This window comes from Salminus brasiliensis, chromosome 11, assembly GCF_030463535.1.
Source record: "Salminus brasiliensis chromosome 11, fSalBra1.hap2, whole genome shotgun sequence".
Taxonomy (NCBI): Eukaryota; Metazoa; Chordata; class Actinopteri; order Characiformes; family Bryconidae; genus Salminus; species Salminus brasiliensis.
In genome coordinates, this window is record NC_132888.1 from 22623184 (window position 1) to 22634210 (window position 11027).

Consider the following 11027-nt stretch of genomic DNA (forward strand, 5'->3'; position numbering starts at 1 on the left):
CTAGCTAAGGGTATTTTCTGAGTGAACAGTGCAGCACTTTTGTAAGTCGCTCTGGAGAAGAGTGTCTGCTAAATGTAAATGTAAGAAAGCACTTGTACTTTGTTAGTCAATTACTTTTGCCCATCCCCATCCTTCATTAAAGACAACGAGGAATTTCCGAGGAAGTACGTGAGTGTGTTCACCATCAAATGAATCTCCTGGACTAAAGCCACACGCAGGCCTGACTCACCTGTAGGCTGCATTCCATCTGCAGAAGGCACTCCAGAGTTTCCATCATCTGCTCTTTGCGCAGAGAGTGCAGCCTGGTTTGATCCACAGTGACACTCCTCTCCAGCTCACGCACTGTGCTCTTCAGAGTCACCGATGCATGCTGCAACGCACTGAGCCCTGACCAGACCAATGCACATCACACACACACACACACACACAATGAATTCACAACTTTCGCTCTTACCCCGAAAGTAGCTGATTAGCCAAGACATGTCTGATGTCTGAAGCTTAATTCATTTGCTGATGTCATTTTCCACCATTACTTCTATTCTATTACACTGGCCTCATAACTACAGTGCAAAACTGAGGAAGCGACCTTCAGACAACAGACAGGTCTACACCAGTCGACTACGTTTGGGATGCTGGGGGAGTTGTAGTGGAGATGTCATTGTTTGGTGAACGAGCCACACCTTTGAATACCTGCACAAGAACAAAGCTGGTTAAAGGTATGAGAAATATGTTAGGCTCGGTTGTATTAAATTAGTTACTGAGGCGGTACTTTTCAAAGATACATCTGCACTACCTTTATAGTTACATTCTAGAAATGTAGCTGTACCAGACTGCACTGCTATTATTGTGAGTGTGGGTTTTTATTACCTACATTGACTTTTCTTGGCCTAGCAGATCGTATCAGGTTTAACCCCTTGACACTGCAGGACTTAGTACACACTGTACTTAGTATTCAGTAACTACAGGGACTTCTGTGCAAACCGGTGGGGCTATTCTTCAATATTAGAAGTGTATAATAAAACCTTCAGCCTGTCGGCGGGCCAGTGTGGCTATTGCACAATCTTCAAACTTTTAGCTTTAGCTGTCTGGCTAAAGGACAAAACCTGCTCCAGATCAGCCTGTATTAAGGTCAATTTGCAAGTGCAGACCACGTCCCGGGATGAAACGGGAGGGTGGGCTCTGAATAATTTTGGCTTAGAGTCCACTAGAAGGCCACAGGAAAGGCAGCCCCCCGTTAATGTGGTGAGTAATGAAAGAAAGGGAGGAGACGCTTGTTTGACACAAAGCTGAAGTGAGAAGTGAGGGTATATAAGAGGCTTGAGGGCTAGTTATGTCATAACTCCACCAATTGGCAGTGGTGTCTGAACAATAAATAATACAAACAAACAAAGCCAGTGGACCCCTCCAAAATAAGTTACTAGTCCATAAAGTGAGATTCTCGCACAGCAGTGTTTATGTAGTGCTATCCTGGAGCATGCTATATATATAACCAAAGAACAGCCCCATTAGTTTGTACAGTCCCTGCAGTTACTGAATTATAAATTAGTGTGAAATAAGGCTTGGAGTGTTAAGGGGTTAAATATGTTGAGTAGGCAGTCACATACTTTGCGTTTATGGGTTTAATTACACTGAATAAATGATATCAAATTATGACAATAAACATTTTAAATAGCTGTATAACAACTCTATAAACTGAAGGTGCTAAAAAGGGGGTTTCGAGCAATGTTTGTAATAGAGATGTGAAGAGAGTGTGAAGAACCAATTAAATGTCTAAAGAACCTCTGCAGGATGTATGCATGTTTATTGCCAGTTTAAAGCTTTTTTATGGCCCCAAAAGTGGCTTTTCTATAGCATATATGGCAATTTCCATGTTGTAATTAATTGTATGCGGGTGACATATCATATATCCATGTAATGAAACGGTCTAGTCAACAATGCTAACTTTGCTAACAGTGAAAAGAAAAAAGAACTTTCACTGAACAGCATTTTTCACATGCCATCATTTTTGGCAACATTAGCAGGCATGGCTAAACTATGCCTTTTCAGAAGCTCTTAAACTCCTACAGCTATCACTAACACACCAAAGCAGCATACCATTCACATCCCTGGCCTCCAAATCGATGTAAGTTCCGTTCTTCATGCAGCTCTTCAGCACCTGTAAAGAGCAAAGCAACGTCAATGAAGGCTTTAATCCATGTCCACGCAGCATGAAGACGTTTACTACAGTACGGTACTACCTCCAGGACCCGGACATATCCGTATTCTGCACTCAGATGGAGGCACGTCTTTCCGTATTGGTCCCTTGCGTTGATGTTTGCGCCGAGAGAAATCAAATCTGCAACTATGAGATGTTGGTTTCTCTGTGCAGCTAGATGAAGAGGACTCTAAAAACAACAGGAAGACAATGAAAATACTAAACCTCACCACGCAAATGGCCTGTTAAATTAGGTTTATTAGCAAAATCTATTAGCAAAAACTATTAGGTGTTTGCAATCAACCAAGAGCCAAACAAGAGCAATTTAACCTCCTGGGCCATATGCTTAGTGTGCATTTTTAATTTCTCCAATTTGGGATTAGTAAGACCTAACAAGTATAAAAACTAAACTTAGTCTTTGTACAGGAAGTCATTTTTGCAATAAAACAATGTTCTCATATGAGGCCATAAAGGGTCAAAGTAAAAAAAAAATGGTACATAGATGCAGAAATGTAATGTCCCCATATGAGGACGCAGGATCTCAAGAGGTTAAACAGCTCAACACAACTAATAGAGCAAGTGCTTTAATAATGACTGCAGGCTCCCAATCATTCAGCGCTTGAATAGTATCCCTCATAAGGGCACACATCTGCAAATCAGGTGGCAAATCATGGGCTTCATTAGTTGGATCAGGTGTGCTTGAGATTAAACACATCACATACCTGGACAGGCTAGGGGGTTTCTTGACTGTGCTGACTGTGACTGCACGTTTGAAATATAGTTAAGTCAAGAGAGTTGTCCAGCAGCTTCAGAGAGAACATCACTGCCTTTACCAACAAGGAAAAGGATGTGCCTGGAGATCCAGACAAATGTTTGAAGATAAAGGAACATTGGTTAAACAACCTGGACAGGGAGCTATCACCAGCTGCCACCAGATTCCTGAGGAGGCAGATGGCCAAAAACCCTTGAGGGATTGCAAAAGACCTGACAGCAGGCACCGAGGCTTCAGTTTGCACAGTAAGGTAAGCGTGGAGGAGGAAGAAGAACACTTAGGCTCTTGGCCTGCTTTGCTTCCTCTGGCACTGGAGAGGAACCTGCAGACTGTGCAGGGCAGGATGGATTCAAATTCACTATTCAAATATCAGCAAATCCACAGAGAGAACATCATGCCTTCTGTGATGATGCTGGAGCTTGGGCCTCATTGGACCTTCCAAGGCTTGGTTTCAGAAGAAATCCCAGAAGATTCTGAGAGTGGCCATCACAGTTGCCTCACATAAACCCTTGAGAGAAATCTATGGTGGGATCTGAAGAAGGTGGAGGCAGCAGCAAACCCAAAAGTGAGTGTGGAAGTGGAAGCCATTGCCCATGAGGACTGGGCTAAGATTCTTCAGGAACGCTGGCAGAAGCTGGTGTCTGGCTATGCATCACATTTGCAGCAGGTCGTAACAGCAAAGGGAACTCTGCTAGGTACTAAAGATGGTTGTCATAAAGGGGTTGAGTAGTTCTGAGAGCAGTGCAGTCATCTTTAAAAGTGATATTTTGTGTTGGAGAGATTTGGAGAGACCACTTGTTCTATTAGTTAGAGATTTTGCTAATAAACCTTAATTTGCATTTCAATTTCGATTCACAGTACAAAAGAGGTTATGAGAATGAAAACCTACATAAACCATAACACACGTTTTCACACTGGGAAGGCAAGAACAGGTAAAGCTGTGAATGTTTTGAAACTTGTGATAATATGACACGATACTTTTTTGATATTAACAAATTAATGAATATGAACCCCGCAGCAAGGCTTATTACACACTAAGGTGTATTACTCAGTAATTACAGGGACTTCTGTACAAACTGGTGGGGCTATTCTTTGCTAACAGAGGTTTGTAATAACACTTGCGGCCTGCGAGCGCAAACATAGGCTTTATAAGGGGTTATACAATATTTAAATATGGCAAGTGGTTGCCATATTTCAAAAACCATCTTAAAATCCCATTTAAATCATGTACATTTATATTGCCATTTTTTCAGGGTGCCTGTAGAACTAGGCTATGCTCAAGGGTTCAGCTGAGATTGGCTAAAAGGGAGGAAGGCAGGAGGAAGTGGCTGAGAAATTGTCTTGGTGCAGAATTTCTGAGTGTGAGAATGTTTCGTTACAGTGAACCCATGATTTAACTGTGGCGTGCGGTTGCAAATGAGGTTACAAATGAGGTCAAACAGGTTACATCAACACATTTTAGTAATGGAACTTATGTAAAGGAAGTGAGTGACTGAGTGTTACCTTTCCCTCCGTATCTTTGGTGTCCAGCTTCTTCATATCTGCCATCCTTTTGGCAATCACATACACAAGAGCTCGTTTTCCCTCATTAACAGCTCTGTGTAGCAGTCTGTGAAGAAAGTGATAATCTGAGGATTAGTAGGGTAAGCTTCCACAGAAAAGGGATATCCTGCAGCTTTGTGACTGGACGACAGCAATGCGCTCTGCAGAGACGCAATCCCTATATGTTTATGAGGGTCCTTTGCGTAGGGTACAGCTTTGTACAGTAGGGTAATGCTTTGTCGTTACAGGAAAGCTCTGAATTTTCATTTAAAGCAGCATTATGCAACACTTTCTTGCTCCTGGGCTCCCTCTACAGTCAGAAAGTGTAATTCGCGCTTAATGAGCCACGACTAATGGTCATGTTTTTCAAGCTGAGAGATAAAGGACCATCACTAATATAATTTACACTAATGTGACTCAGGTTTTCGTGAGCATTTGGCAGTGTGTCGAGCCAAGAGTAGCCTAGATATAGACACTATTCTCCATATTGCAGGTCAGTGCAGGATCAACATGATTTCTAAGATGATATTTTAAGGTAGAAATGCTATATAATGTTGCTTTAAGAGCCTGCTTGGCCTTTAATCGTTAGTAATTTCAGAATATTAGACTTTTAAACTTAAAGTATCTGAGTAATTCATTCCCAAGTTGAGGAGAAATGGAAGTCTGGACCTGCCGGTGTTCCAGTGTGGGATTTAGAATAGGGCATACAGACAAAGGTGACTCTATATATATTTAATTAATCAATTTTAATTGTAAATATTTTGTATTTATGTGACATATTTCCTCAGAATAATTACCTATTTCCTGAAGGTTTTACTTGTTTTTTTTTTGCCAGAAATCAGTTCATCTTTAAATCTTTAAACGTTCCTCAAAATAACTTGCCATTTTTGTCAATAATTGATTTGAATGACTAGTTTTCTGTAGATTTTTGGACACCCACCCTCATGCACCACCCAAAATAAAAATGTCTTTAGGCAAGACTCCCAACACGCACATTTGATTTTCACACCAAACTCATTTGAGGTAAAAAAAATAATAATAATAATTTAAATAAAATTAGGGAACCAGAAAGACAGACTTACGTTCTACCACACTTGTCCAAAGCCAGAAGCTCTTGGTCAGAGACATCCTTCAGCAGGCGTTCTTCTCTTTCCATTTGGGCCCAGAAGAACACCATGCTGTTCCACTGCTCCTGAGCTGAGAAGGGATGCCCTGGACTGCCCGTATTCTCTGTGGAACCACACCAGAGGTTCGTCTTGGGGTTGAAATAATTTGCTTCTTGTGGGGAGGGCACCTGGTATTCCCTTTCTCCAGGAGAGCAGATCGTTTCAGGCTGGCTCTTGTGTCTGTAGTAGGCAGACTCAAAATGATCATATCCCCTTTGACCGTCTGACAAAGGAGCTATGGTCTGGCCATATACAGAACAAGGGAAGGAGTTGTAGACCTCGATGGACTGCATGAGAAACTTATTAGTGTCACAGAAGCTTCGGATTGGAGGCGACTGAGCCGTGAAGCTCTGCTGAGCTATGTGTTCACACCAGCTCCTGTCTCCCTGCTCTGGGCCCCGGGAAGGTGAGGGGTGATCTTTTGGTAGTCTCGGAGATGCGCTGGTCTTTAGATCTTCTTCCAGTACTTCCACTATAATGGCGAGCTCTTCCAAACTCTTCGTCTGCCACTTTTTCTAAAAACATACATGTGATATGTTCAGTAACCATAGTCCTATTCCCACATTTTAATTAGCAACTGATTTAGGTTCTTAACTTCTGAGGAGCATAATTACCAGTCTGTTTCTCCGATCAGCACTTGTGTTGACTCGTTTTTTACTACCTACAAAAACCGTTACATTAAGGGAAATTTTTTTTTATAAATTATTAAAAAAAACAAAACAAAAACAAAAAAAAAATATATATATAATTTATTTATTTAGATTTACATTTGGCTGGTGGACAATGGTGCTAATTCTGTAAACACTTTGGAAATAAATACAAACCTTTTGATCCTTTGCTTTCTTCCTGTTAAAAAGAGTAAATAAAGGAATACAAGTGGGGTGAATGCCTGTACTTGAATTTATGAGATGGAACTGTAGGTAGGAGGAGAAAGTCATACCTGCAGATCTTTAGGGTCCATGCCCTTGGCTATGCGAAAATTCCTGAGCATGTCTTTTACTGGCATTCTCACTCTGACACCCAGGTATCTCTGATCACCTTTACCTTTCCTAGTCCTTGGACCTAAAAGAACATAGAGGTTGACTGTTACATTCAATTAAAGGCAACCTATTAGCTGACACACAGCCTGTCCAGTCCCTAGGGAAAAATACTGCCAAAGGCTTCCGCCTTTAACTAGTGCCTGGGGAGCAGAGAGGGTAAAGGGCCTTGCTCAAGGACTCAACAGTTGCAGTAGCAGACAACCCACAACATCAATACCCCAGAGCTCTAACCGCTGAGTCACCTCTGCCCCTCCTGACCTCACTAACGCTCTTGTCCCTGAATACGATAAAAAAATACGTAGAAATCCTTCCCTGGACAGTAGACACAATTACTCCAACAAAAGCAGGATAAACTCTTTTATTAAGACCAGTAATTAATGAGAAGGGGTCTCAAAACTTGCTTCCTGATCTCTTCCATATTTGTACGCTCCACATCATTTTCAGATCTTCAGTCATTTATTTTAGTATAAGACAACCAGAGTAAACCTGGAATACGGTTTTCAACAAATCAGTCTTGGATTTGATCTACATCACTGAGGAGTCATCCTTCTGTTTTTATTTTTTTTTTCATCAGCCGCAGTGGAGGGCCTTTACACTGTCCATTTTGGGTCCTGCCACAGCATCTCAGTGAGGTTCAGATCAGATATTCAAAATGGCAGGGCTTCATTTTGTTTCATTTGAGCCATTCGAGGTGGATCTTTGTCTTGCATCAGTCTTCTTGGAAGAAGTCTGGTAGGCCAGTCTCTGTAGGCCCGTTTTCTCCATTTGGAGATCATGGCTCTCACAGTATAACCGGTGGAACAGTAAGTTTGAACTTTCAGTTGTTTCAGTTAATCAATATGTCTGGGATGTCTTGGGTGCACTGCCCTCGTCAGGCCATGCCACAGCATCTCGACAGGGCTATGGTCAGGAATCTCCCTCTTTTTCAACCAATCTGCAGTTGGCTTTCCTGAATTGTTGTCTTGTTGCATCAACTAACGTCTCTTCTGCTTGAGGTCATGGCTTACAGCTCTTACATTCTCATGTTAAATGTTTCAATACACCTTTGAATTTAATATTCTATCAATTATTGCAAGGTTTCAAGGCCTCCAAACACAGTATTGTGAATTTGAGGTTTCACTTTGGGCTGAGAACAATTTCCAAAAAGCATTTGTGGAACATCAGGGTGCTCCTGGGTAAATTTGAGATAGGCCTATGCAGCAGCTTTTTTTCCTCATTGTGTCCTTCCATTAACACCGTTCTTGTTTGGAGTTTTCTTAATAATGAACATCTGTTGCAGTTTGTAGAGTCTTCGGTAGGTCTTTTTCCATTATCCTTGGCTTCCTTCTCACCACTTTCAGGATTGCCTGTTGTGCTTTTAACAGGACGCGCACTCTTAGATCAAATAACAACAGCCCTGCATTTTCTCCACCTGTAGACATTTTGTCTAACAGTGGATTGATGCACAGCCTGGTCTTAAGCAGTGATTTTGTAGCCTTTTCCAGCTTCTTGCATCTCTATAACACGATTTCGGAGGTCTTCTGAAAATTGGTTGCATCAAGGCTTGGTCCACACTAATCAGAACATTTTTTATCAGTATGGCTGTGTATTTATTTAATGGGCAAAGCACCTAAAGAAACCCACACTTCCAGTCTCATCCCCTTAACTGAAACACTGTTTGCCATTATCATCTCTTTGAGAAGTCACTAACACAGAGTTCCACTTACTTTTTCTAGCCTGCACTGTGCATGTCAATGTGCTCAATAGCATAAATAAAAAGTACAATGATTTCTGTGCTCTAGGAAGATTGTGCTAGTCAATAAGTGTGAATTAGACAATGATCACACCACAGTTTACTTATACTTATAACTTATAATCACTGCAGACCTCCAGGCAATTCCAATGGGTTTGCTTATTTTTCCTAGCAACTGTTAATCAGTATATCACTACAAGAAACCATGTAGACCAGTGCTACAGCTTGATTTAGTAGACCATTTCTAACTATCCTACATATTTACAGGTCCTAGGCTAGGCACTGGAACACAGGAAACTAAGAACACCTTTTTTTCACCCACCTGTTGAGGAGGCTGACACTTCTTTGGTGTCTGCAGGGTGGTTACACACCTCCGCACCGACCCCTGTGAGAGCTGAGGGAGGTGAATTTGGTCCGTTTGTGTTGGACGCCGGCGCTGCTGGAAGTGGCGAAGCGTCGCAGGGACGAACCCCATGATCATCATCTCTCCACTCGTGGCTTTGAGGCATCCTCTCACCTTCTGCCTTCTCCACTGGGCTTCTCACTCTCTAGCCTACCTGTACAGTGTCAACACTGCAGTTCTACAAATAGCTTACAAGAATTAATTACAAAAAGAATCAAACACTGTCATGTGATCGATAGTCTTTCTATGCACCTGTGCTCTTAAGGCGAGAGTGTGTATGTGTGTGTGTGAGTAAATGCATAGTTGTGTTTGGAAGTCTTTCATTTGGCGCTGAGGAAGGCGGGACAGAGTCAGAGAGTCAGAAAGCAGAACGTTTGCCTAACTGCCCTGCAGGCATTTAGCAGCTACCTGTCCTATCATGATAGTGCAGTGAAAAACAAGAGAAACATCCAGCAACTGTAAAATATTCACTTTGCCAAAAATCCTAACTTTTGTCGATTTATAGTTGAAGTTTTTTTGTTTTAGATTTTTTTTAAATATATATTTTTTTAAATATTTTTTTTTATGTAGGTTTTTTCCCCATTTAACTGGATGAGTAGTGTAATATTGGCATCTTATGGAAGTCATTAAACTTTATGAAGACTATTTAAGGCTCATTTGGCACGCTGAAAATGATACTTTAACACACAGGATCTAAAAGTGGCAAGTGTTTGGAAATCAGTACGCTGTTACAGCCCAGCCGATCACCAATATGACTTTGGTATTGGACCAAATTTCAGAAGTCAGGACAACATCTAATGCCAGCCTCAATTTGATGTAGAATAGTGGTGACAGTTCACACTGATATTTTGACAGTTTTATCTTGTGATGTTAAGTAAACCAAAATCCAACTTTTTCCAAACGTAACATGCTGACGTCATATTGACATAAAATACTGAAATCTGCCATGGTGTAATGTAACCAAAATTCAACATTTGCCTTATGTTGGAGCTTGACGTCAACTTTTATAGTTGTACAGGTGTATTTATTATATAGTTTTATAGTTAGATTAAGTTTTTCATGTGAAGGATATGTGACTTTAATTTCCAAAGTTAGGTCAAGCCAATTTCAGCCCCAAATTCATTTGTAAATAAAATCTTTCTGAAATCTGCAGCCTGTGCTGGCTGAAATGAACACAATTCTTGTCAAACTAGTGAATGTAAAGAAAGCAACTGTGTTGATGTTTTAGACCACGATCCATTATTAGCATCTGAATCAGCTTAAAGAACATGCTGCAGAAATGTAGTGTAACGATTCACACTGTTCAGGATACAAGTTTTATTGAACCTCAGGCTTTATTAAACCTCAAATCACAAAATAATACTCAAGAAATAGTCCAGAATTTAATCTGTGAACTAAGGACAAGCAAACGGTCAAAAACTAGAAAGCCTAATACACAAGAACACAGTTCAGAAGCTGGAGAACAAAAAACAGAGACTTGGCAGTGTTTGTGAGCAGAGCTTTTCAAGCCTGCTGATTGTCCTAGAGTGAGAGCAGGTGAGCCAGGTGGGTGTGGCCAGTCCCTAGAGCTCTGGAGAGTCTGATATCCTGACATTATTTGTTTATTTATTTATTTATTAGATCAACTGACATTTCTGAGCCACTCCTAATAGACATGCATTGCTGGACAAGCTGAGAGGAATATAGTGGAAGTTAAGAATTTAACTTTGGGAGAAGGACCACGTCCTTACCCCCTCCTTCTCCAGGTCTTCAACCCCTTTATATGGCCACACCTCACAGTCTACTTCACACCCACCTCCTCCCTATCTCCTCTCTCTTCGGCAGACCACCACTCTAACAGAGGACCAGGCCTCACACACAGACCACAGAAAAACTGACCTGGACTCCTAGCCAAAACACCTCTGAGTCCGCCCTCCTGCTTCACCTCAGGGTGTGGTCCGCACTAGCAAAATTTGCTTTGACAAGTATTTTTACATTAAAAATGGTTATATCAACACCATTGTTTTCTTTTAGATTTCATGTCTTGGCCAGAACCGTGATTTAACAGACTGTAAATACAGTGGCATGCAATATGTTGGGCACCACTGGTCAATATGTTTTTTACTGTGAGTGGTTAAGTGAGCAGTAGACGAACCAATGTCCATAATGCATTGTCCTGTGGACTGAGGAAATCAAGCC

General features: G+C 41.3%; 1 protein-coding gene across 1 annotated transcript; it reads right to left on the bottom strand.

The window, feature by feature from the left end:
- Positions 1-202: 202 nt before the first annotated feature.
- Positions 203-8955, bottom strand: LOC140565747 (uncharacterized). Its single transcript, XM_072691798.1, has 9 exons — positions 8769-8955; positions 6615-6736; positions 6499-6520; positions 6289-6335; positions 5591-6189; positions 4470-4575; positions 2238-2384; positions 2095-2155; positions 203-387 (listed from the first exon to the last, which is right to left on the bottom strand). The coding sequence occupies exons 1-9, from the start codon at positions 8953-8955 to the stop codon at positions 203-205; spliced, it is 1476 nt and encodes a 491-aa protein (XP_072547899.1).
- Between the last annotated feature and the right edge of the window lie 2072 nt (positions 8956-11027).

Bases quoted from the DNA above. Each gene is read 5' to 3' on its own strand.
- LOC140565747 (XM_072691798.1), bottom strand. From the start codon at position 8,955: ATGCCTCAAAGCCACGAGTGGAGAGATGATGATCATGGGGTTCGTCCC. The intron at 6,521-6,614 runs GTATGACTTTCT...TCTTTTTAACAG, and splicing joins TGGACCCTAAAGATCTGCAG to GAAGAAAGCAAAGGATCAAA. The intron at 6,190-6,288 runs GTAATTATGCTC...GTATGTTTTTAG, and splicing joins CTGATCGGAGAAACAGACTG to AAAAAGTGGCAGACGAAGAG.